Source organism: Hylobates moloch, unplaced genomic scaffold, assembly GCF_009828535.3.
Source record: "Hylobates moloch isolate HMO894 unplaced genomic scaffold, HMol_V3 SCAFFOLD_1, whole genome shotgun sequence".
Lineage (NCBI taxonomy): Eukaryota > Metazoa > Chordata > Mammalia > Primates > Hylobatidae > Hylobates > Hylobates moloch.
The window spans coordinates 183721719-183749266 of NW_026652276.1; the positions used below are offsets into that span (position 1 = coordinate 183721719).

The 27548-nt window shown below is 39.6% G+C and overlaps 2 protein-coding genes across 15 annotated transcripts in view; one reads left to right on the plus strand and one right to left on the minus strand.

Moving 5' to 3' along the window:
• LRRC17 (leucine rich repeat containing 17) overlaps nucleotides 1–18707 on the plus strand; it is a 37956-nt gene extending 19249 nt beyond the window's left edge. For both annotated transcript variants that reach the window (XM_058425479.1, XM_032761271.2), the window contains 3 exons: nucleotides 6997–7904; nucleotides 13014–13169; nucleotides 17882–18707. In XM_058425479.1, coding sequence (XP_058281462.1) covers nucleotides 7133–7904; nucleotides 13014–13169; nucleotides 17882–18279 — 1326 coding nt within the window. In that variant the 5' untranslated portion in view covers nucleotides 6997–7132 and the 3' untranslated portion in view covers nucleotides 18280–18707. The remainder of the gene's footprint in view (nucleotides 1–6996; nucleotides 7905–13013; nucleotides 13170–17881) is intronic.
• The window catches only part of FBXL13 (F-box and leucine rich repeat protein 13), a 304728-nt gene that overhangs the window by 138454 nt on the left and 138726 nt on the right, over nucleotides 1–27548 (minus strand). For all 13 annotated transcript variants that reach the window (XR_009209023.1, XR_009209022.1, XR_009209020.1 and 10 more), the window contains one exon: nucleotides 4451–4503. Coding sequence is in view for 3 of the 13 variants with exons in the window: in XM_058425448.1 (XP_058281431.1) it covers nucleotides 4451–4503 (53 nt within the window). In the remaining 10 variants the exon portion in view is untranslated. The remainder of the gene's footprint in view (nucleotides 1–4450; nucleotides 4504–27548) is intronic.

The following is a 27548-nucleotide window of genomic DNA, read 5'->3' on the forward strand; positions in this document are numbered from 1 at the left end:
GACAGAGCGAGACTCCATCTCAAAAAAAAAAAAAAAAAATTAAACATTCCATTCATTATTATTTCCAGTAGTCATGGATTTTTAAAACAATAAAATCCTGCAGGTCAAAGCATCCGTCACATTCAGATAGGAACTGGTTGATTTACAGGGGCAGCAAACCATACCTTAAAGAGAACACAAGATTCTATTTGAAGCTGTAAATCTCTGTGATTCTGCTATAGGGAAGGTTCTATGCACCCATGCTGCATGCGAGGCCAGTGCAGAGCTTTTGATAAACACTACCTTAACTATAGTATTCAAGCTGTCAGCATTTTTTCTAGAAGCCCCATCACCAGAATGAAGGATTTGAATAGGTGTGGATAGATAAAATGTGTATAGTAAAATTTTTCCAAAAAGAATCGAGAGAATAACCATAATGTGTGGCACTGTATTTTAATACAATGAAAATCTGTCTTTGAAAACGTTCGGCATGCCAATCAAGTATCAAAGTGATTTTACAATTGTTGAAAGACCTTGGCAAAATGCAAATGAGATGGGGCAAGGAAAGGAGAAAGAGCTCACTTAAATACCCTCAGAGAGGCAGCCACAAAGAAGATGAAAATGTGGGGACCAGGGAGAGGAAGGTGGAGTAGCTTCATGTACCATAAAGAAATCTGACTTTCTGTTTGAGATGAGGAGGCAATCCATTCTCTGCATTTTCCTGTCTAAAGAAGCTTGGACATCCAAACAAAATTAGACCGCTCCCATTCTCGGATTGAGATGAGGAGGTAATGCATTCTCTACATTTTCCTGTCTAAAGAAGCTTGAACATCCAAACAAATTTAGACCACTCCCATTCTTAGTACTTAAAAGAACTCAAGATTTAATCCCCAAATGTTTTAACACATAAATGCAAAAACTGAGTACCTACATTGCAGAATGACTTATGAATTTGTCCACAATGTACTCAAATCCTTCTGAATGTAATATATTTCATAAGACAAGCTTAGAAATCAAAGCTCTTTGAATGAATTGTTACCCAACTCCTTAAACGTAAGCCTGTGTCCCAGTCTCAAAGGGAAAAACAATAGTCAAATGTAGCTGGATAAAATTATCAGCCCTGTATATTATTAGATTCCAAAATCGGACAAGACTTTGATGTTAACAAATTCAATGCAGATGGCATTGTTTTGACTTCCCTATTAGAGGGCCAAACTCAAAGAATATGATATTTTACTCAAGTACAGAACTGAAGCTCCCTGAGGACAAGAATTGAAAAATGATTCATTTTTTAATTCCCTCCAACACCTTGCAGAACACATTTAACATAGTAGATGCTAACACATCCACAGAAAGAGTAAATCCATTTGACAAATAACTTCATTATAACCACAGGCAGACATCTGGAGAATGTAGTAGTCAAGATTTAAAATCTTTCTTCATGAAGGAGCCCACGTTCATTTTGCTGGTGGAGAAGGAATGCGACCAGAGAAAGCAGAAAATTTTTTCTCTGATGTGATCTTTGACATGTCTGTCTATGCCTCCATTTCTTGCGGATGACCCTTAAGGGTACTTTTGAACATAAAGAAACAGCTTATTTATGTTAAAGTACAAGCCACTGAGAAGATGCTTAGTTTACAGTCTAGGGTGGTTCTTTATGTTCTGCTGGACAGGGATTAAACAACTAATTTAAATGCTGAATCTGTGTGTTGAGGTAAGGAGTGGAGGAGTTCTGAGGGTCTTAACATTTTTCTGTACACATTCTATTTGTGCATAATGCCTTCCATGTGTTGAAAAGATGTTTTACTGTGGAAATAGGGGGATGGATTTCATGGGGAAAAATTACTAAAGGAGGATTTTCAAAGTGCTCAGTTCTAAAACGGGAGATATATATGTAAATGTAAGTGTAATACATAGTGTGAAGTATCTGTGTTGAAGTACTGAGACCATATGTAGCTCAGAAGAGGGAGAAATTAATTCTGTCAGCTGGGCGCAGTGTCTCACGCCTGCAATCCCAGCACTTTGGGAGGCCAAGGCGGGTGGGTCACTTGAGCTCAGGAGTTCGAGACCAGCCTGGCCAACATGGTGAAACCCCATCTCTACAAAAAAAAATTCAAAAATTAGCCAGGTGCAGTGGCACGTGCCTATAATCCCAGCTACTTGGGTGGCTGAGGCAGGAGAATCACTTGGACCCGGGAGGTGGAGGTTGTAGTGAGCCACGATGGCGCCACTGCACTCCAGCCTGGGCAACAGAGTGAGACTCCAGCTCAAAAAAAAAAAAAAAAATTAAATTAAGTTAGAAATTAACTGTCAAAAGTGAATAGAATTGCATAGCGCTGGGGGTTGAGAGAAAATGAAAGGTGACTGTTGATGGGCATGGGTTCTTTTAGGGGTGAGGGAAATGTTCTGAAGTTGGTTGTGGTGATGGTCACACAACTCTGTAAAACTACCAAAACCATGACATTGTACACTTTAAGTGGGTAAATTTAATCTCACTATAAATATAAATTTATTATATCTCAATAAAGCTGTTTTTTAAAGGTCAATAAAAAAAGAGAATGGAAAGACCCAATAGCGTTGAAGAGTGTGTTAAGGAATGAACAGGTGTTAGCCAGGTTGGGCTAGGGTGGTGGGGAGGGAAGAGTAGTTACTTAGGCAGATGGAAAAACAAGTTGAAGGACACAATGAAATAGCATGACATGAACAGGGAGCTCCAAGTGGTTCAGTATTGAAACAGAGTAGAATTTTGAAAGAAAAAACTAGAAAGATGAGGCTGAGAGGTAGCAGGGAGGGGCCAATTCATGCAGTCTTTTCATCAGCGAGGAGGGCTTGGCCTTCCTGGTGGAGCTGGTGCCTCGTGATTGGCATTCCACAGCCAGGCTTTTCCTCCTAGTCCCTCCTGTTTCCTTAGGGACTTGCTCCATGAGTTGCTTCAGCTGACTCTCCATCATCCTTTACAAACCTGTTTCCATTTCCCTGCCCCTGTTTTCCTTCTACCACTCTCTAAGAAACTTTTCTGGAAAGATCAGTTTATGCCTAATGCCTCACCTTCTCACCTTTTGTCCACTTCACAATTCATTGCAAGTAGATTTCTGCTCCGATATCCCATTGAAACTGTTGTAGCAAAAATTGGCAGTCCCTTCTGATTCTCAAATCTACAATGTATTGTTCAGTCCTTTTCTTACCTGTTCACTTTGGTTCCTTCTGAAACTCTTTACTAACTTTCATTTGGTGATACCTCTTCATTGTCAACCTACTTCTCTTACTATTCCTTCTGAATATCCTCTGTCTGCTCCTAAAAGTTAGCATTCCGTAAGGCTCAACTTTAAGTCTGCTCCTCTTCTCATACCTTCTAAGTTGATCTTATTCACTCTTATGAAGTTAATTATGACTTATACATAGATGTCAACCCAAGATGGAATCTCAATTCTAGTCAATGTTGTCCATTGCCTGCTTGGTATCTCCAGATAGTTGCATTCACTAAATATTATCGAATATAATATGCCAAAGTTTGTCCTGTTGTGCTATGACTACCACAAAGAATAAGACACATCTCCTGCCCTTTGGGTCTCTTAGGCCAGTGGAGGAAGCCAAAACCCTACGGTTAAGGATACTTATCATAGGAACCTAGAGGAGCAGCAGTGAACCCAGCCCTGGGAGCCAGTGACGTCTTGGTAGAAGAGGTGATAATAAGACTTAAAGCCTGATAAAGAGGAAAGCACCACTTGGGGACAAAGGGAAAGGGCATTCTAAGCAAAGAGCAAATGCACAACTGCAAGGAGCAACTTGGAGCATGCAGGAAGAGGAAACTCAGCAGCTGTAGGCACTGTAAATTAGGGTGTACACAGAAACTGAAGCAAGTGAGGCTGGAAAGGGAGGCAGAGGCAAATCCACAGAGGGTCCTCAAGGTAGAGTAATATTGAAGAGCTTTGGCTTTATCCAATTGTGTAGATGACGGGAATGTGTGTAGCTGATGGAAGATGAGAGTAAAGTAGTCATATCTGCCTTTTACAAAGAGCATAAAGTGCTCACAGAATGGAAGACAGGTTGGGGACAGAGGGAAAGACTGGAGACAGGAACCAGGAAGAAAGAAACTAGGGAAACATATTCATTTCCATCTTCTTTGGTACAGCTGTTGATAGCCATGAAGATAAAATGAGCCTATCATGTCTACTGGGGCCCAATTTTTTTCTGTCTCATACACACATACCATTAAATATAAATACAGTTCATCTTGGGTAGTCATTGAAGAATTTCTACTTGCCAGAGGCTCCAACACTGAGGATACATCTACATGATTAATATTAGCATTGTACAGATGGAGTAAAATTTTTTGTCAATGTTTAACATAGTTTGCTCTTTTCCACATTGAATCCCAAATAAGCACACAAGCATCTATTCTGTGTATTGGCACCCCAATGTAGCAAGTCAATCTATATAAACAGCAGTAAAAATGGTTGCTTATACTCACTGTGAATGTTGGGCAGTCAGAGACATTCAACTCTTGCAAGTTCCTACAGTGGCCTAAATCAAATAAGTTACACATCACTAAACTACATATTGCAAATGTTTAAACAAAGTTTTTCTATCCTACATTGAATGCAATGTATTCATCAGAAAACAAACAAAAACCTTGGCAAGTAACATGTTCTAAGTATACGGTTTCTTTTCCCAGAAAAATGACTTTTTTGGGCTTCAGAATTAAAATATATAGACACGTTTATTATTGTTTGAGGATTATAGGAGTAAGGGGAAAAGAGAAAAATATTACTTTGGGAAAAACGCTATATACTTAGAGCTTTTAGCTTGAAAGCACTTGAAGAAAACCAACCTGGTTTTTTGTCCCTGCTTTTTTATTTTTTTGTTTTCATTTAACATTTTATTATGAAAATTTTCAAACATACACAAAAGTGGAAAGAATTGTACAATAAATATCTATATAGCCACTACTTGGATTCTAATTTATCTTTTACTGTATTTGCTTTATCACATATCCACCCACTCATTCATCTCTCTATATATCCCTCAATCATCTTATTTTTGTATACATTTCAAAGTAAGTTGCAGACACCAGTACACTTCCCTCCAAATACTTCAACATGTATATCATAAATAACTCAGCATGTATAATAATAAACAGAATAGTTGACATGATTTTTTTTAGGTCAGACTTATATAAAATTTATAATGAAATATAAATAGAAAAGTGGAGGGCCAGAAAGGCTAAGTGACTAGCTCTGGGACCAGAGGCCAGTGCACAGCTTATAATCTCTCAGAGAAAATGAGACACGTATACAAATAGCTAGACGGCAAAGTGCTTCACAACCAGCGCCCTGAATCTCAGTGGACAGTAAGTAAAACTCCAAATCTGAGACAGAAGAGAAGCAGCTAGGGAGGCTACACAAACCAGTGATTGGGAGAAATGCTTGAAGCAAAGAAAAGGGAAGGCATTCTAGGAGGAGACCCCACGAAGCAGGAAAACGCCAGGCAAGAGGGTGATTCTGGTGTTCAAACTGTCACAACAAATAGAAAACACATTTGCTGCTCATAACCACATAGCCCCACGCTAATAACAACAGACATGTTAGTGGTTATAAATCCATTTTGAACATTTATTCCTTTGCCAAGAATGGACTGCACCCTAAGTGATATATGCAAACCAGAAATACTTTCAGAATTTTAAAAAATGAAAACAATTGTTAAAAATCTGCACATCCTGGAAGTCCTCAATAATATTTATTAAGGAGAAAATAGATTTTCCAAGCAATATAAGTTTACGAAATAAATGTTCTTACAGAATACAATAGTTATTCTGTTTGTTTGTTTCGTTTCTTTGAGACAGGATCTTGCTCTGTCACTCACGCTAGAGTGCAGTGGTACCATGTTGGCTCACTGCAGCCTCAACCTCCCAGGCTCAGGCCATCCTTTCACTTCACCAGCCCCCACTCCCATTCCCAAGCAGCTGACACTACAGGTGCATACCACCATGCCTGGCTAATTTTTGTATTTTTTGTAGAGATGGGGTTTCCCCATGCTGCTCAGACTGGTCTCCTGGGCTCAAGAGATCTGCCTGCTTCAGCCTCCCAAAGTGCTGGGATTACAGGCATGAGCCACCGCACCTGGCCAGAATAGTTATTTGAGAATAATTCATCAGTTCAACAAATACTTATCAAGGAAATATAGCAGTTAACAAAATAGACAAAAAATCTTTTCCCTTAAGGAGTTTACTTTCTAGTGGGGAGAGACTAACAGTAAACAAAAGAAGTTAAATACCGTATCTACTTTGACAGATGGTGATAAGTGCTATGCAGAAGAAATAAAACAAGAAAAAGGGATTGGGAGCACCCAACAAGTGGGAGGAAGTGTGATTTAAAATAGGGCTGAACAGGAAGTTTTCACTGAAAAGGTAACATTTGAGCCAAGACGTGCAGGAGATGACAAGGACAGTGCCATTTACTCCAAGCATCTCTGGAGCCCACACCCAACGTGGTTGGTGACTGGGAGACAGAAAAGGATAGAAAAAAAAAGCTCAGGAAGACAACCATTCAAGTTCTACTCTTGTGTGTGCATCTCAAGGCTGTGTTCTTTTAAAAGAAGGAGAATTCTTTTAATTTCTTAAATCCGATGTGATGATGAACTACAGGCTTCAGTTTTCATCATGTTGAGTCCTAACATTTGTGACTACTTCCCCCGGGGTGGCCACTGTGAAGCATCTTATGCGCATGGGCCTATTTTATTCTCCCAACAATATTAGGAGGTATCCTCGGTCCCGTTTTACAGATGCTGAAGATGACCTGGGTTGATACAGTTAAGCAGGTAAGAGAGCCTTGATTCAAACTCAGGGCACAAACATTCGGCCTCTAACCCAGGCAACTAAGAGGGGAAGAAGCTTTCTACGTCACTGTTCTGTGGAACTAGAAGGCCTTTACCTTAAAAAGTCTGTTCTTATCTGTCAGTAATACAATGCTTGCAATAGGCCTTCACTTTTAATATATATTTTTTTCTCTTTCAACCTAGGGACTCCACGTACCCCAGCTGGGTCCTCATTGTTCCAGAACTGCATTAGTTAAGATTACCCAAACTTGGATTTCAAAGGAATACTTTCATTGTTCCGTCTGTAACACGAAGTAATTGGGGCCAGCTGGATGTCAGGATGCGTGTGGTTACCATTGTAATCTTGCTCTGCTTTTGCAAAGCTGCTGAGCTGCGCAAAGCAAGCCCAGGCACTGTGAGAAGCCGAGTGAATCATGGCCGGGCGGGTGGAGGCCGGAGAGACTCCAACCCGGTGAAACGCTACGCACCAGGCCTCCCGTGTGACGTGTACACATACCTCCATGAGAAATACTTAGATTGTCAAGAAAGAAAATTAGTTTATGTGCTGCCTAGTTGGCCTCAGGATTTGCTGCACATGCTGCTAGCAAGAAACAAGATCCGCATATTGAAGAACAACATGTTTTCCAAGTTTAAAAAGCTGAAAAGCCTGGATCTGCAGCAGAATGAGATCTCTAAAATTGAGAGTGAGGCATTCTTTGGTTTAAACAAACTCACCACCCTCTTACTGCAGCACAACCAGATCAAAGCCTTGACGGAGGAAGTGTTCATTTACACACCTCTCTTGAGCTACCTGCGTCTTTATGACAACCCCTGGCACTGTACTTGTGAGATAGAAACGCTTATTTCAATGTTGCAGATTCCCAGGAACCGGAATTTGGGGAACTACGCCAAGTGCGAAAGTCCACAAGAACAAAAAAATAAAAAACTGCGGCAGATAAAATCTGAACAGTTGTGTAATGAAGAAGAAAAGGAACAATTGGACCCGAAACCCCAAGTGTCAGGGAGACCCCCAGTCATCAAGCCTGAGGTGGACTCAACTTTTTGCCACAATTACGTGTTTCCTATACAAACACTGGACTGCAAAAGGAAAGGTTTGTACTTTTCTTACTTTTTCATTTTCATGAATAACTTGAAATGCTCTTTGAATCTTATAATCCTCCCTACATCCCACCATGTCTTGGAATTCTTGATGTCACTTCCACCAGAAATCTTTCCCTATTGACAATGGAATTTACCCCAAGTTTTTCTGGGGTCCAGACTCAAGGCAGTTGGTAATTAAAAGACAATGACAGGAGGGAAGGAGGTATCCTTAGGAGAGCAGCCATTTGAGTTCTACTCATTTGCACATCGCAAGCTGTCACTGTAAGGAATTCCTTTCATCTTAACTCCAATTTAATTTAGGTAGGTAAACCAAGGGCTATGAAAATAAGTGCAAATACCATCTATATAACCTGACTTACACTGATTAAAGTCAAAACATGGTGTGCATCTGTGAGAAGATCACCTCAAAGAGAAAACATCTGCAGAACAGGACTGTGAGAGCACTCTGAGACAGAGTGAAAGTGATGGCGTTTCTGTATTTCTTATCATTTTGTCCCAAGGTTTTAATAAATGCTCCTTTTTTTTTTTTTTTTTTTTTTTTGAGATGGGCTCTCGCTCTGATGCCCGGGCTGGAGTGCAGTGGCGCGATCTTGGCTCACTGCAACCTCTGCCTCCTGGGTTCGAGCACTTCTCCTGCCTCAGCCTCTCGAGTAGTTGATTTTAATAAATGCCTCTTAACATCCTATATCTTAATTATTTCCAAATCACCCAGAATAAAACAATAAAAATTTAAAGAACTAAGTTTAATATATTTAACCTGAGAACTATGAGACTAAGGAAATCCTTCTAGAATATTACCTACTTCCTGCAAATCATTACTGGGTTTTGCAACCGATGCAATCTTGTGCTAGTGTTATGCAGGATTTGCACATGCAAGATAAAGTCATGAGCTAAGAAAACAGATGGGAGATTTTAGTAATGCTCTTGACATGTTAGTGAAGATTGATGTTCTCAAAGAGTGGTCTGGGAACTGCTAATCTACCCTACAATAACGAACCATGTAACAATGTCTATATGTTTCATTTCTGGCATGGTTTAATAATTTATTTGTAATATTAAATTAAAGCCAGATGTCATTAAGTAAGGCTCATATAAAGCACAGTATCATTTCTTCCACTTATTTTGGGAAATTTTGCTATGTTTTGTTTCTTTAAAGGCAAGAGAAAGGGGAAGTTCAGAGAGGAGGCCCTGGCTCCTCTCAAGAGAATCTTAGGCAAGAATTTATTAACATTGTCAGGCAACCTGAACCAGAAGTAAATTTGCTCATTTACCAGCAAGTCATGCTCAAGCCTTGCCCCACCGCCCCGCTCCCCTACCTCCCACCCCAACTGTAAAGATGGCACCTGGTTAGATCCCACAGCAGCCATGTGGCACAGGGAGGTTTGCCTACCAAGACACCCTGTGAACTGTATATAATTCAGTGCCATAGGAGAGCAGTTACATACAGCTTCATAACCTGGGACATGCCATTCTAGGCTCCAGGTACCCACATACGTGCTGTCTACAACTTCCAGGAAGATAGTAACATTCCCATTTACAGATGGGGAAAATGAGGCTCAAAGAGATTCAGTCACTTGACCATGGGTCTCACAGGTAAGTAGCAAAACTAAGAAGTGACTCTTGGTCTACCTGAGCCAGAGCCTATGAGCTCTCTACTTCACCCTGCAATCTTCCAGAATTAATCTGAGCATATTCAAACAATCAGCTGCCTCAACAATGCAACCATTAGAGAATTTCGAAGAGTAAGTAAATGTAGTTTTTCTGTAGCCAGAGTGGGTAGAATTTCCCGGATATTGTTATGGTGAGTCCTTAGTGCTTCATGCTGAAGAGCATGTTTATTAGAATTTGCTTTGTGGTGCTTAGATTGAAAACTGGAATTATATATTTTTAATGCTAATACAAAGCTACTCTCCTAGATTTTAGTTAGAATACTTGATATTGCTGAGGATCTAACCTCAAGCTACAGTGAATTTGCACTTGCTGTATCAGGTGTAAATGAGAAAAGTAAATAGTATTAGGTTTATTAATTATCTGAGAAAAATACCATCTACACAAGATTTAAAACTTCTACAACGAGACTATACTGTGTTCTAAGAAGAGATAACATGTGAGGAAATGTCTCTTTTTCACTGCTTTTATGATCTTGGGCCATTCCCTCCCCCAATGAGCCCATTTCTGCTTTTCTGTTTTTTCCTTTTTTTCTCATAATATTTTTCTCTTGAAAAACATCAGCTTATAAAAATATAAGTACAGGCTGGGCGCAGTGGCTCACGCTTGTAATCCCAGCACTTTGGGAGGCCGAGGTGGGTGGATCACGAGGTCAGGAGATCGAGACCACGGTGAAACCCCGTCTCTACTAAAAATACAAAAAAATTAGCCGGGCGTGGTGGCGGGCGCCCGTAGTCCCAGCTACTCGGAGAGGCTGAGGCAGGAGAATGGCGTGAACCCGGGAGGCGGAGCTTGCAGTGAGCCGAGATTGCACCACTGCACTCCAGCCTGGGCGACAGAGCGAGACTCCGTCTCAAAAACCGGGGGGGGCGGAGCGTGCGGTGAGGCGACTCCCCCACCCCCCCCCCCCGGGGGGAAAAACAAAACCCCCCAAAAAAAAAAAAAAAAAAAAAAAAAAAAATATATATATATATGTACATTTTTATTGGTTTCTTCAACTTGTTGTTGTCTAAATACAACTTTCCAGAAATGCCCCATAAATTCATACCCCCTGCTTTAAAAATACACATTATTTACTGAAATACAATATAAATAAGGTTTCATGACATACACACTTAGCATATATAATATTGGGTCATCAAAGAACAACTTAAGTTCCTCCAAGTGTTAATGACTATGTAATTCAGAGCCTATTATTTTAGACTATAAGAGGAAGGGTAGGCCAGGTGCAGTGGCTCACACCTATAATCCCAGCACTTTGGGAGGCCGAGGCAGGCGGGTCACTTGAGGTCAGGAGTTCAAAACCGGCCTGGCCAACAAGTTGAAACCCCATCTCTACTAAAAACACACACACACAGACACACACACACAAATAGCCAGGCATGGTGGCGGGCACCTGTAATCCCAGCTACTTGGGAAGCTGAGGCATGAGAATCGCTTGAACTCGGGAGGCAGAGGTTGCAGTGAGCTGAGATCACGCCACTGCACTCCAGCCTGGGCGACAGAGCGACTGTCTCAAAGAAAAAAAAAAAATGAAGGGTAGCTTTGTCTTTTAATACTGTCAATACAAATGGCTTTCACTATGGTTTATATAAATCTAGTGATTCATTTCATCATTTATTTTTTATTTTTTGTTATATTGCTGATTCCCATAAATTCAAAGGGAAAAGTCTTGTTTATTAAATTCCCTTTGGTAGTGCCTGCCACAGAGCCATGTGCTTTAGATTGATGATTATAACTGGACTGCTTTTCTTTATTCTTTCAAAGCAGTAATTTAAGCAACCTTTGAAAGTGAAAATACATAGAAGTTAAAAATCATGGCTAGAATTCAAGTGTGACAACCTGAGGCTCTGTACAAGTATACCACATATACATGGTCACACATAGAGAACTTGCATACAGATTCCCCAATTCGGAGTTGAGCCTTGCCCAGCTGACTTGCAATGAGTCAGATGGTGTGTATAGGGGACCTAATATGTGCCTGTTCAACCACACAGACCTCAATGATCACTATGTATTTTTGCCTTAAATATCTAATGGCAAGAAAAATAAATAATAGCTTTATTCACTGAGAAACAGGTACTTTGCCAAGAAATCCTAGTGTTTCAAAGGGAATAAATGTGAGACTAATTGAAAGGCATATTTATGCCATATTGAGGTAAACGGATTTGCCAAGAATACGTGAAAGTCAGCGTTTTTAAACTGCTTTAGCTTCACATTGACCAGAATAGTTTGCCATTTTTAAGGAGTTATTTTACTTCTAATATCAGATGGGGGAGAATTATGCAGGTAAATTACCCTTAGCTGCCTCCAAAGTTAAGGGCACAATTTTACTACAGCTTGAACAATAGTTAAGAATTTTGTATATGCAATAAACGGGGCCATTTATGTCTCTTTTCTTACTATTAAAAGCTTTCAGAGTAGTTCTGAGGTTGCTGACAACCAATATAGCCTGCTAAATGGGGAGATTACCTGGAGAAATTTCCTAATTTCTTCCTCACCATCAACAAGATTTGGCTGGAGGAGGAGCAAGCTTGTAAGGGGTAACAATCAAGTAAATATGGTATTTGTTGAGGCATTTATCAAGAATTTGGGGTAGCCGTATATATGAAATGTACATACCACATAGTACCTGGACTAGAAATAGGGGCATTGATCAAACTCTCCTTCTGGTCTGGGGAAATGTATATTTATATACTCTTTATCAAAAGCAAACACTTTGCATCAATATTGCAATTCTCATTCAAGTTTTAAGGTAAAAGAACTAAAGAATTTTTCTACTTATCAACACAGCAAATGAGATTTTCCTGTGTTTTTCTAAGCCACACTAGGAAAGCCTTTGCTTTGCATTTCCTGGTATTACTTGTGAATGCTATTTTTACCCAGGACTGCTGCTGAGAATCCCAAAATGGATTCTGCAGTTTATATTCTTTTTCCAGCACCCACAGATCTGCCACATTGCCTAGGCCTAGTGTCAGGGTGTTCTCATAAACATTTTTTCTACCCATTTATTTGTGGTTAACCCACTTCAGCTTGCCCTACAGTGGTTGCTCTGTCATCCACCCTCATGTCCAGCCCAGCAGATGTGGGTTCAATAAGCAAGTCCTGATAAACAGGCTGCTTTTTAGAACCTAGGAGGTGCTGACTCTGGTGACAAGGATGACCTACATACAGGTCTTAATGGCTTTATAGGGCCTTAGTGAGGACTCTGGCTTTCATCACAATTAGATGGGAAGTCACTGGAGGCTTTGCTGGGCTTTGATGGAATTTAGTGTATGCTAAGGCTTGTTTCATACTGACTTCCTTTGGCTTTAGATAGCCCTTTACCCTTTCTCTTTAAGAGTTGATTCTTCAATCACACAGATATAGCGGTGACCGAGAAAATGGGGGCAAAAAGAGCATAATAACATAAATATTATTAAATTTTCCAGAGTTGAAAAAAGTGCCAAACAACATCCCTCCAGATATTGTTAAACTTGACTTGTCATACAATAAAATCAACCAACTTCGACCCAAGGAATTTGAAGATGTTCATGAGCTGAAGAAATTAAACCTCAGCAGCAATGGCATTGAATTCATTGATCCCGGTAAGTTCCCCTGTATAGCCCCTTCAATTCGTGGCAAGTGTTCTGTGATTTTTTTCTATGGCAACGCTTATATACAGTAAATTTAGTTTAAAAGTAACTGAAGTAAATAATAAAGTACAAGTTTTAATTAAACATGACACTTTTACTAGGAGTTGTTTGGCACTCAGATAAATAACTTGCCAAAATGCTGCTTTATGAAGTATGTAGTACCACATATTACTATCATTTAATTCAGTTAGCCCAAATAGTGTGTTATAGAATAGATTTTAAAAGTAATATATGGCAAATGGTCAATAGTATACTAAAATGTAGTGGGTTTTGTTTTTTTTGTTTTTCTGGTTTTTTGTTTTTTGAGATGGAGTCTCGCTCTTGTTGCCCAGGCTGGATTGCAATGGTGTGATCTCTGCTCACTGCAACCTCTGCCTCCCAGGTTCAAGCAATTCTCCTGCCTCAGCCTCCCAAGTAGCTGGGATTACGGGCATGTGCCACCATGCCTGGCTAATTTTGTATTTTTAGTAGAGATGGGGTTTCATCATGTTGGTCAGGCTGGTCTCAAACTCCTGACCTCAGGTGATCCGCCCACCTTGGCCTCCCAAAGTGCTGGGATTACAGGCATGAGCCACCACGCCTAGCCAAATGTAGTGATTTTTTTTTTTTTTTTTTTTTTTGAGACGGCGTCTCGCTCTGTTGCCCAGGCTGGAGTGCAATGGTGCAATCTCGGCTCACTGCAAGCTCTGCCTCCCGGGTTCACGCCATTCTCCTGCCTCAGCCTCCCAAGTAGCTGGAACTACAGGTGCCCGCCACCACGCCTGGCTAATTTTTCTGTATTTTTAGTAGAGACAGGGTTTCACCGTGTTAGCCAGGATGGTCTCTATCTCCTGACCTCATGATCCGCCCACCTCAGCCTCCCAAAGTGCTGGGATTATAGGCATGAGCCACCACGCCTGGTCTAAATGTAGTGATTTTTAAAGGGAAATTCAAATTTGGAATTTTCTTTGCTATTCATTAAGCCCCATCTTGTTTAGAATAAATTAGAAACAAACTGCTAAGCACTAAGCTCATAAATTAGGATAAAATGTGCTCAAACCAGAGCCAGACATATTATATCTAGTTCTAGATCAAGACCAATTCTCTTTCCCATCCTTCAAATCTCTTCTGCATTTGCTAAGCAAAGCCTCTGGCGAAAATGAGCTTGGTAAATTAAGTAAACACGTCGGATTTGGAAAGAACTGAGAATTACCGCAATATTGACCAGATTTATAACATATATAACACAAGTGCTTTCACTAGGCTACTTCGATTTGAAAAGCTTTAACTATGAAAATGATTATTAAAATTATTAATAATGTAATGTAATGTTATAAACATTTTGAGTATAACTGTTTCCCCTGCTTTTCTTCCTGATAATCTAATACCATTAACAGAACATTAGAATTTTAACTCAATAAAAGTGAAAAATTAGAATGAACATTCTGGATCCACAAGGGCATATTTTAGAATTAACCTCTTTTTAAAAATTAGAAAAGCATAATTTTTTAAAATTTCCCAAGGGACAGCAGTATGCTACACTTATACCTTAGCCTGTTACAGATGATGCTAACTTGGGAGTATGTTTGAACTGTGAAGTCAAAAGCAATTTTTGTTTTTCAATAAATAAGAATACTACAGACACCCTTCTCCCAAATGAAGTTAGCATTATATTAGTGTGCAAGTCAGTCACTGGTAGCCAGTGTCGTGTTCACAAAGCCAGGGTACAGGGTAAAGAATCTGGAAGTGGAGACCCTTTCTTGCAAGAAAAACTCACTTCGACCCCCTATGATTCCATCTCCAACCTGACCAATCAGCACTCCCCACTTCCCAAGCCCCTACCAAGCAAATTATCTTTAAAAACTCTGATGCCTGAATGCCTGGGGAGACTGATTTGAGTAATTATAAAATTCTGGTCTCCCAAACAGCCAGCTCTGCACGAATTACTCTTTCTCCATCGCAATTCCCCTGTCTTGATAAATCGACTCTGTCTAGGCAGTGGGCAAGGTGAACCCACTTGGTGGTTACAAACTATAGAATCGCAGGACAAGCAAAAGCCATTCCAAAGGTCCTTGGGCAAGTGTCTAATTTCCTTCTGCTGTCATCCACAAGCAAAACTGTAGTTTACCAACTATCAATGCAAACAAGTTTTAAAGCTATCTCAAAAAAAAAAAGATTATAATAGTTACTATATGTCCTAAGTTAAATGTATTAAAGTAATGAGTAACAGTGTGGCAATGTTTTAGTTACAACAAAACTAGTACACAAAGAAAACTTGAGAAAAATGAGAAGACACTGTAAAGAGATAGATAATAGTGCAAAATGGACTTGCCTTGCTTCTACTGATGTTTTTCACATGTTTCCCGTAACTGATACTTTTCATCAGTTGTGGAATTCCCATAATTGCAGGGATTCCTTTTCTGTCCTTAGGATCCCCTGAAGGCCTTTTAATCTTGTTCACCAAATGTGTGTTCCTTGCTGACACAAAATGGTCTCTACCATCAGCAGTGGTACTCTTTTTTTCCCCCTTTGTTCAATTCAATCTCAGGAACGTATTTTCTACATTAATAAATATTTATTGAGCACCTACCAAATGCCAAGCACTTTCCTAGAACAAAAAAGTTATTTTGAAACAAAAAAGTATCTCAGCAGTTAAGGCAAAATGACCTAAAGAAGTTTTAAAATGAAAGGTCTCCTATATTTCAGGGTCTTTGAGATGAAACCCTGCAAGTAGACTTACTTGAATGATTTTTGCTGTAGTAAGCATACAAATGCAGTGGGAGTCACTAGACTTTAAAAGACGTGAATAACAATCATATAAAATGCCAGACATTGTTGTGGAAAAGAGAAAGAAGATACCCTACTAGGGGGTTTTTACCTCCTTTAAGAAACAGACAAAAACTAGTTTTCTCAAGTGCCTGAATATATATGGTTTAAGTAACAATATACAACACTTTCAAAATAAAATCTAGGAATGTTTACATATGCTTTTAATCTCAAAGTCTAATGTCTTGAGAAAAGTAAATCTGTGAGATCACTGACTCACAGAATTTTAGCAAATAGAAAAAATCCAGTATCTTCAGAACACAAGGGCTGATCTTTTGTCCCCTACCCGCAAGACATTGCTTGGTACCAAAATAGAAAGTTATTTTTTTAAGGAGGAATTATGGGTTTTTTCTGAGAACAGATAATATGAAAATAGTTAATAGTATTGCTATGACCACATATTTTCCTAATTCAAAATAAGGATGTTATGCTCTACAAGGGTATTTTAAAACAATAATGAGATAATGTTTGAAACAGAAACAAAATATTTGTGAGTATTTCTGGAGTATCTGGCTGGTCCATATCAACTGGAATACAGATAATCCAGGTGTAGATTTCTTTGCTCTTAGAGGGGGAAAAAAGCTTTTCGTTGTTTTATTTTCAGTTATACTTTATATTGGTTTTAATTATCCAACCTCCAGCAAAATTAAATACATATGGATTCAAAGCTGATAGCTACCATAGTTTGCCAAAATACAACCAGATGTTTTCAAAATGTTGGAAAAAATGGTTTGTTTTTGGACTCTACAGGAATAGAACCCTTCCCCCAACACTGGGAAAAGGTTGTTTTCTAGGCATTTTCAGGGTTACTGGTATCCCAGGAACTTTCAGATCACCACCCAGCACATTTTTCATTTTTATCTGTACTTGTCTTACATGCGAAATATTTTCTTAATTCATGTCTCTTTTTTGTAGTATCTTTTTTCCCAAGTAAGTACCAAAAAAAAAAAAAAAAAGAGCCCAAAATACATTTCTTAAAGCTAACTTAAAACTGAATATTGTATTCTAATCAAGGGAAAAGCTTTGAGTAGCAATATATTTCACAATTTTGCATTTAGACACGTTTACAGTGGAGAAACATAATTAAAAACAAAACCTTCTTTCAATCCAGAAATTCTCTCCACAAAGGTAGTAACGAAAGAAAACACCTTCATTATTGACTAAGCATTAAACCAGAATGTGATGCATATCACAGGCAATCCACTAAGAGACTGCAAAGACTCTCGCCCCTATGTAACCAGGCAGAGATCACCCATTACAGGAATCTCACCCCTATGTAGCCAAGAGAATACCACCCATTACATACATGTTTTCAGGACAAACAATAACGAGTCCTTAAGGAAGAAGATTTGATAACACCTTTTGTCACACATAATTCATCCTAACTTTACCTGGTAAATGGGGTGACCATCTGTGTTAGCTTATTGGCTTTATTCAGAGAAAAATAAGTTTCTGTCTTCATGACAGGAGGTAGTTTTGCAACTGGAAGCAAGATCTCACCAAAGTTAGGACCCTACCCTCCCACCAGAGCTGGGAGATGGAGGTACCGTCTTCCTTGATGTTTACATTTCAAAGAGATAGCTCCCAGGTCCTTGGAAAAGACATTCTTGCATCGTAAAGGTGATAAAAAGCCTATCTCGTCTTCAAAAGGATTTAAAGACATTTCAAAGAGAGGAGAAAGTACTTAAAGTTTAAAGTTTTCTAAAGTAAAAGCTCTAGGAAAAAGAAAGGAAAATAAATCTCTTTATTTTCAAAGGGGAAAATTAAGCCTCTTTTTAAAATTTGTATTTGTCCTTTCGATGTACCATACACTGTATTAACTCAATTACTCAGGCTCAATAAATATTTTCTGTTCCCAGCTGCTTTTTTAGGGCTCACACATTTAGAAGAATTAGATTTATCAAACAACAGTCTGCAAAACTTTGACTATGGCGTATTAGAAGACTTGTATTTTTTGAAACTCTTGTGGCTCAGAGATAACCCTTGGAGATGTGACTACAACATTCACTACCTCTACTACTGGTTAAAGCACCACTACAATGTCCATTTTAATGGCCTGGAATGCAAAACGCCTGAAGAATACAAAGGATGGTCTGTGGGAAAATATATTAGAAGTTACTATGAAGAATGCCCCAAAGACAAGTTACCAGCATATCCTGAGTCATTTGACCAAGACACAGAAGATGATGAATGGGAAAAAAAACATAGAGATCACACCGCAAAGAAGCAAAGCGTAATAATTACTATAGTGGGATAAGGTAGAAATTGTTCTGATTGTAATTAGTTTTGTATTTTCTATACTGGTGTTAGAAAACATATGTTTACATTTGATTAACTGTGTTGCCTATTTATGCAGGGTAATCCAGCTAAAGGAAGCTTTCTTTAATTATGATAAGTATTATCGTGACTATTAATCAAAGGAATACTGTCATCCTGCTTGCCTGTCCATTTGTGGAACAGCATCTGGTGATATGCAATTCCACACTGGTAACCTGCAGCAGTTGGGTCCTAATGATGGCATTAGAATTTCATAATGTCCTGTATAAATGTTTTTACTGCTTTTTGAAAATAAAGAAAAAAAAACTTGGTTCATGTTTACATGCCTTTTGATAGCTGTTTGTGCATACCTGAAGATGATAAAAATGATTTTATACAAATGCTGTTTTAATAAAATGTCATTCCCTACCCCTCTACTTTTTTTCAGTAAGTCATCTTATACATTAAATAAATTTCCATTTCTGATTTCTGTGCATTCCAAAATGAGCTCCTGATACATCCAAATTCTCAACCACTTTTCACTGATCCTTGCAAAGTACTGTCAAGCTAGACCTGAAAGAGAATTGTCACAAACAATAAGTAGAGAATGTGAGAATTACATTGGAAGCTAGGACTCTGATTAACAGCTGTAGATGGGGTGAAGCATGAGCCCTGAAGAGGTATAAACACTGGTGAATGTGGAAACACCATTTTTGTTTGTTTGGTTTTGTTTTTGTTTTGAGCAGGGTTCATACTGGGAATCCACCTGTCCATGAGAAAGGGCCCTTCCTGCTAAGCTAATATGTCGAGGAGCATAAAATAAAGAATGAAATTAGGATTTGGGGGCAGTATTTGGGATGAAGCCAGAATAAAATATAGGAAATAATACGAGGCCACTGAGGCAGGAGGTGGTGCCCAAAAGAAGCCCCGTGATTTGGGTTTGCAGGTTAAAATGAGCTCACCTAGAGAACTAGATCGCCAGCAAAAGAGGAAATCAGTGGAGGATTTTAGACCCTGATCCTATCAGTTTGCATTTAGCTAGTCATATTCTACAGAGAGAAAAATAAAGTGAAAAGAAATATACACATGTCCTTAGTGAGATACTACTTTTTCCTTTTAATATACATTTTCCTTTCATGCTGAGTTGAATACATTTTCATTTCTTGTATCAAGGAATTCCTACAAAGTTTAGCAAATAACCACCTTATCTGATACTTGCACAAACTCCCAAAGCATGGAAGATGGTATATAACAAATAGTATTAGGCATTTTTTTTTTCTGAGATAGAGTCTTGCTCTGTTGCCCAGGCTGGAGTGCAGTGGTCCAATCTCAGCTCGCTGCAACCTACACCTCCTGGGTTCAAGCGATTCTCCTGTCTCAACCTCCCGAGTAGCTGGTATTACAGGTGCTTGCTACCATGCCTGGCTAATTTTTATATTTTTAGTAGAGACAAGGTTTCACCATGTTGGTCAGGCTGGTCTTGAACTCCTGACTTCAAGTGATCCACCCACCTCGCCCTCCCAAAGTGCTGGGATTACAGGCGTGAGCCCCACACTCAGCCATGCACTTTTAAAGCACACGCTACATGCCAGACACTGTGCTTAGAGCTTCACATATGCTACTTCTAATTCTCACAAAATCCCTCTGAGATAGGTAATACTGTCTGCCTTTTATAGGTGAGGAATCAAGGTGGAGAGTTTAGGTAACTTGGACAAAGTCACACAGCTGGCAAGTGGCAGGGCCAGGATTCAGCTCTGCCTAAGCCCTTTCTGCTATGCAGAGCTGCACAGCATTGTAAAAGTTACCCTTGTCCGTGACTGTCTGGCACCAGAACTTCTAGAACCAAACCCCAAAAAGGAGCAGGTACCAGGAAAGTGGGGGAGCACTCGTGAGGGCAGTTGGCAGGACAAAGTCTTTTGTCCAAGACATTTAGATCTGTATTTATATACAGGAAACAAAGAGAATGGGAAGCCAGAAGAATTGCCAGAGCTAATGCTTCAGTAAATAACTCTGGATTGTGAGGTTCTATTTTTATTTTATTTATTTATTTATTTATTTATTTATTTATTTATTTATTTATTTATTTATTTATTTTGAGACAGTCTTGCTCTGTCATCCAGTCTGGAGTGCAGTGTTGCAATCTTGGCTCACTGTAGCCTTCGCCTCCTGGGTTCAAGCGATTCTCCTGCCTCAGCCTCCCGAGTAGCTGGGATTACAGGCGCCCACCACCACACCCAGCTAATTTTTGTATTTTTAGTAGAGACGGGGGTTTTGCCATGTTGGTCAGGCTGGTCTCTAACTCTTGACCTCAGGTGATCTGCTCGCCTCAGCCTCCCAAAGTGCTGGGATTACAGGCATGAGCCACTGAGCCTGGACTGGACTGTGAGGTTCTAACCACTCTGCCCAGTGGTCTGGGTCAGAGGTGGGGACTTAGAGGCATTACTTCTCCATGCAAATCCCTACATTGCTCACTATGAGGCATGAAAGCCAGCTATTACATTTCAAATGTTACCAGAGAGATGTAACAAGTTCAATTATTTACAAATTCATTTATTATTGTTCATGAGCCTCACAGTGGAATTTTAAGGACATAGGACCAGAAAGAGCCAAGATTTGATGATGGAAAAAGCCTGGTGTGACAAGAGAATCATACTGGAGGCAAGAGGATTCTGGAATGAAATGAGATGAAACCTGATTCAGAGAAAGGACCCAAGTTGTTCTCTGGTATAATTTTTAGAAGCTAGTTAGGGATTTTATTGGTTGATTTTTATATTCAATTTAATCCCCAGGGATGTATTTGGAAATAAAGCTCCTGAAAACATCAAAACAGAAATTAATCCAGGCCATCCAAAAGTAAGTCAGTAGGTATTGCTAACATCTCTCAGGGTCAAGACTGAAGTGGATTTTCAAATCTTAAGATTTGCCCCTTTTCTACATCAGAGTTACACTTTTTCAGGGAAGTGTAGTTGATTCATGATGGAATGAACAATTAGACACTTCCTCTTCCACCAATTTCTTACTTGATAGTTACTCTTATAACTTGTCTTTGGATGTCTCTTTTTTATGACAGACAATACAAGTTGATAAGGTTACAAAAATCAGTATATTTTTATGGTAGTAAAAAATACTACTATCCTGAGATATACATATTTGAACGTATATATCACTTGGATATTTGGATAAAATAAGTTAAAAAAAAAAAAAACCCTTTCCTAGTCGTAAGATTCTCTGCTTTTTCTGAAGGAGACAAGATTTACTATAAATGGAGTCCTCCTGAGTCCTGAGTTGGCTGTGACCTAATGCCTAGTTACTTGAGAAAGATATTTAACGTTAAGCAGCACTGCTTTTTCATTCATTCACCATTCTATCCTCTGGAGCCTATGCCCTGGATCAATTCATGTCTGTTTCTGAGAAATCTGAGTCTCCTGCTCTGGCAAATTGGGAAATCGAAGGGATTCAGTAATGAGGATCCTTTTTTTTTTTTTTGAGTTGGAGTCTCCCTTTGTCACCCAGGCAGGAGTGCAATGGCACCATCTTGGCTCATCACAACCTCTGCCTCCTGAGTTCAAGTGATTCTCCTGCCTCGGCCTCCTGGGTAGCTGGGATTACAGGTGCCCGCCACCACGCCTGGCTAAATTTTATATTTTTAGTAGAGACAGAGTTTCACCATGTTGGCCAAGCTGGTCTCAAACTCCTGACCTCAAATGATCCGCCCACCTCAGCTTCCCAATGTGCTGGCATCACAGGACCACCGTGCCCGGCCAGTAATGAGGATCTACTTGTCTAAATTCTGTAAGTCTGTGCCCTCATCTGCCTTTTAAGGATTTATTTATTTTCTTTTTTTTTTTTTTGACACGGAGTCTCGCTCTGTCGCCCAGGGTGGAGTGCAGTGGTGCGATCTTGGCTCACTGCAACCTCCACCTCCCGGGTTCCAAGTGATCCTCTTGTCTCAGCTTCCCGAGTAGCTGGGACTACAGGCGCTCGCCACCACACCCAGCTAATGTTTTGTATTTTTAGTAGAGACGGGGTTTCACCGTGTTAGCCAGGATGATCTCGATCTCCTGACCTTGTGATCTGCCCGCCTTGGCCTCCCAAAGTGCTGGGATTACAGGCATGAGCCACTGCGCCCAGCCTTTTTTTTTTTTTTTTTTTTTGACACAGTCTCGCTCTGTCACCCAAGCTGAAGTGCAGTGGCATGATCTTGGCACACTGTAACCTCCACCTCATGGGTTCAAGCAATTCTCGTGCCTTAGCCACCCGAGTAGCTAGAATCACAGTCACACATCACCACGCCTGGCTAATTTATGTATTTTTAGTAAAGACAAGGTTTCACCATGTTGGCCAGGCTGGGCTCAAACTCCTGGCCTCAAGTGATCCGCGTGCCTTGGCCTCCCAAAGTACTGGGATTACAGGCACGAGCCACCGTGCCCAGCCTTAAATATTTTAAGATAACATTCTACAGTTAATTTTCTAAAATTTTACTAGTATAAGGATTACAACTATTGTGTTCAGTCAGCCAAACAGCCCAAAAGAGTAGCCAATATTTATCTTCAATGTAAGAGTCAGAAAACCAATCTTCCCAGAAATGTGTGTAATTCTCGACACACCAATAGATGAACTGATCTTAGATGGGGTAGAGGTTGGAGGTGGGGCAGGAGAGACAGTGGAAAAGCTAAAACATCTCTGAGAATTTTTTTTAACTTTTATTTTAATTTCAAGGGTACATGTATAGGTTTGTTATATAGGTAAACTTGTGTCACAGGGGTTTGTTGTATAGATAATTTAGTCACCCTGGTATTAAGCCTAGTATGTGTTAGTTATTTTTGCTGATCCTCTCCATCCTCCCATCCTCCACCCTCCAATAGGCCCCAGTGTCCATCATTCCCCTCTATGTGTCCATGTGTTAAGAATGGCTTTTATCTTTGATACACTCAAGTTTGCTGGAATTAAAATGGGTTTGATTAAATAATTTTCAGTAAATTAAAAATATTACCAAGATAAGACAGACATTACATTTGCTTCCTTAAAAAAAATCAAGGTCTACTCAGGCTTGAATGCTCAGTTGTTTCTGTGATGAAGACAATTGTACTAAGAAGTACACTTCCAGAAAAATACTACGTGAAATATATTTTAGACAAAATATTAAAAATTTACAGAATGAAAATGTTTACAGGCTATCTTGACCTCAGATACATATATAAACATATATATCTTATGTATAGTGGTTAAAACCTCACAGTCCAGGCTGGGCATGGTGGCTCACACCTGTAATCCCAATACTTCGGGAGGCTGAGGCAGGCAGATCACTCGACGTCAGGAGTTCAAGACCAGCCTGGCCAACATGGCGAAATCCCGTCTCTACTAAAAGTCCAAAAATTAGCCAGGCATGGTGGTGCACACCTGTAATCCCACCTACTCAGGAGACTGAGGCATGAGAATTGCTTGAACTGGGGAGATGTGGTTGCAGTGAGCCAAGATTGCACCACTATATTCCAGTCTGGGCGAACGAGCAAGACTCTGTCTCAAAAAAAAAATACCAAAAACAAAAATACAACAATAAGAAAACAACCTTAACAGACACCTCACCAGAAAGATAGAAGCATATGAAGATAGAAGCCAAAGACCTTAACAGACACCTCACCAGAAAGATAGAAGCATATGAGAAGATGTTCCGTAAGAAATGTCATCAGGGAAATGTAAATTAAAACAGCAATGAGATACCCCCACACACCTATCAGGATGGCCAAAATCCAGAAGAGTGACAGCACCAAATGCTGATGAGGATGTGGAGCAACAGGAACTCTCATTCATTGCTGATGAGAATGCAAAATGGTACAGCCAACTTTGGAAGACAGTTTGGCACTTTCTTACAAAACGGCACATACTCTTACCATACAGTCCAGCAATCATTTTCCTTGGTATCTACCCAAAGGAGTTGAAAGCTTATGTCTACATAAAGACCTGCACATAAATGTTTATAACAACTTTATTCATATTTGCTCAAACTTGGAAGCAACCAAGATGTCTTTCAATAGGTGAATTAATAAACTATGGTACATTCAGACAATGGAATATTATTCAGCACTAAAAAAATGATTTATCAAGCCATGAAAAGACATAAAGGAAATTTAAGTGCACATTAATAAGTGAAGGAAGCCCATCTGAAAAGGCTACATACTGTATGATTCCAACTATATGACATTCCAGAAAAGGCAAAACTATATAGACAATAAAATGATTGGTGGTTGTCAGGAGCTAACAGGGTGAGGGAGGATGACCAAGCAGAGCACAGAGGATTCCTAGGGGAATAAAACTACTCAGCACAATATTATAATGGTAAACACCTATCATTGTAAATTTGTCCAAACTCATACAATATACAACACTAAGAGTGAACCCTATATAAACTATGGACTTTGGGTGATAAGGATGTGTAAATATAGCTTCACCAACTGTAACAAGTATGTCATTCTTGTGGGTGATGTTGATAGTGGGGAGGCTATGTATGTGTGGGGGAAGGAGGTATATAGGAAATCTCTATACCTTCTGCTCAATTTTGCGAGAACCTGAAATTTCTCTTAAGAATAAAGTTTATGGCTGGGTGCAGTGGCTCACACCCACAATCCTAGCAGTTTGAGAGGCCAAGGCGGGTGGATCACCTGAGGTTAGGAGATCAAGACCAGCCTGGCCAACATGGTGAAACCCCATCTCTACTAGCAGAGGTTGCAGTGAGCCAACATCATGTCACTGCACTCCAGCCTGGGCAACAGAGCGAGACTCCATCTCTAAATAAATAAATAAATAAAAGTTAATTAAAAAAAAAAAAAGAAAAGAAAGCTCTTAAATAAATAACCTAACTTTTAACCTGAAGAAACTAGAAAAGAAGAGCAAACAAAACCCAAGTCAACCAGAATAATAAAGACTGAAGTGGGCTGGGTGCAGTGACTCACACCTGTAATCCTAGCATTTTGGGAGGCTGAGGCAGGAGGATTACTTGAGTTCAGGAGTTCAATACCAGCCTGGGTAACATAGTCAGAGCCCGTCTCTACAAAATTTTTTTTACAAAAATTAGCCAGGTGTGGCCACCTGTAGTCCTAGCTACTTAGGTGGGAGGTGGGAGGATCACTTAAGCCCAACAGGTTGAGGCTGCAGTGAGCTGTGATCATGCCAGTGTACTCCAGCCTGGGCAACAGAGTGAAACTCTCTCTCCAAAAAAAAAAAAAGATTGCAGTGGAAATAAGCAAAATAGAAAATAGAAAATAGAGAATTAAAAAAAAAAGGGGTTTTTTTGGAATATCCATATTTATAGTAGCATTATTCACAATACCTAAAAGATTGAAGCAACTTTACTGTCTATTACTGGAAGAATGGATAAACAAAATGTGTTATATACAGGCCGGGCGCGGTGGCTCACGCTTGTAATCCCAGCACTTTGGGAGGCCGAGGCGGGCGGATCACAAGGTCAGGAGATCGAGACTGTGGTGAAACCCCGTCTCTACTAAAAATACAAAAAATTAGCCGGGCATGGTGGCGGGCGCCTGTAGTCCCAGCTACTTGGAGAGGCTGAGGCAGGAGAATGGCGTGAACCCGGGAGGCGGAGCTTGCAGTGAGCCGAGATTGCACCACTGCACTCCAGCCTGGGCGACAGAGCGAGACTCCGTCTCAAAAAAAAAAAAAAATCTGTTATATACATACAATAAAATATTATTTACCCTTAAAAAGGAAATTCTGACACATGCTAAAATGAGTAAACCCTGATGACACTGTGCTAAGTGAAGTAAGCCAGGCACAAAAGAACAATTATTGTTTGATTCCACTTATGTGCGGCACCTAGAGTCATCAAATTCATAGAGACGGAAAGTAGAATGGTGGTTGCGAGGACCTAGGAGGAGGGGGAAAAGTGGATTTAGTACTTAATGGTACAAACTATGAGTTTTGTGAGATGAAAAAGTTCTGGAGATGCATCAGTGATGATGGTTGCACAAGAATGTGAATATACTTAATGCTACAGAACTGTACACATAAAAGTGGTTAAAATGGTAATTTTTATGTCACATATTTTTTACAACAATGAAAAAAGAACCAAACGGTTGTTTGAAACAATCAACAAAATTTGCAAACCTTTACCTAGACTGACCAGGAAAACAAGAGGAAAGACTAAAATTATTAAAATTAGAAATGAAAGTGGGTACATTAGTACTGACTTTACAGAAGTAAAAAGGATCATAAGAGAATATTACGAACTGTTGTACCCCAACAAATTAGATAAACTACATGGAATTGACAAATTCCTAAAAACACATGAACTACCAAAACTGACTCGAGAAGAAACAGAAGATCTAAATAGAGCTATAATAAGTAAAAATACTAAATCAGTAATCAAAAAACCTCCAACAAGGCCCGGCACCATGGCTCACGCCTGTAATCTTAGCACTTTGAGAGGCTGAGGCAGGTGGATCACTTGAGGTCAGGAGTTCTAGACCAGCCTGGCCAAAATGGCAAAACCACGTCTCTACTCAAAATATTAGCCAGGTGTGGTGGCACGCACCTGTAATCCCAGCTACTCAGGAGGTTGAGGCAGGAGAATCACTTGAACCCAGAAGGCAGAGGTTCCAGTGAGCCAAGATTGCACCACTGTACTCCAGCCTGGGTGACAGAGTGAGACTCCATCTCAAAACAAACAAACAAACAAACAAACAAACAAACAAACCCTCCAACAGAGAGCCTAGGACCAGATGGCTTCATGAGCAAATTTTACCAAACATTTAATCCTCAAACTTTAAACCAACATTAATCCTCAAATTCTTCCCAAAAAATAGAAGGAAAAAAATACCTCCTACCTCATTTGATGAAGCCATTATTATCCTGATAAGGAAGCCAAAGACATCAAAAGAAGGAAAAACTACAGAGTAATATTCCTTTTAAATATAGATGCAAATATCCTCAAAAAATATTAGCAAAGAGAATCCAGCACCATATTAAAAGAATTATACACCATGATGTTCGAACAAGCAAGACTGATCTCAGGCATTCAAGAGTGGTTCAACAGACAAAAAAAAATCAATCAATGTAATATACACGATATTAATAGAAGGAAGGAGGGGAAAACCATTTCAGTTGACTCAGAAAAGGCATTTGACAAAATCTCATCACCCTTTTATAATAAGAATACTCAGCAAAGTAGGAATGTATGGGAGCTTCCTCAATGAGCAGTTGTGTAAGAAAAGAAAAAAAAGGGAGAATGGGTATGAGGTTCCTCTTTGGGCTGAT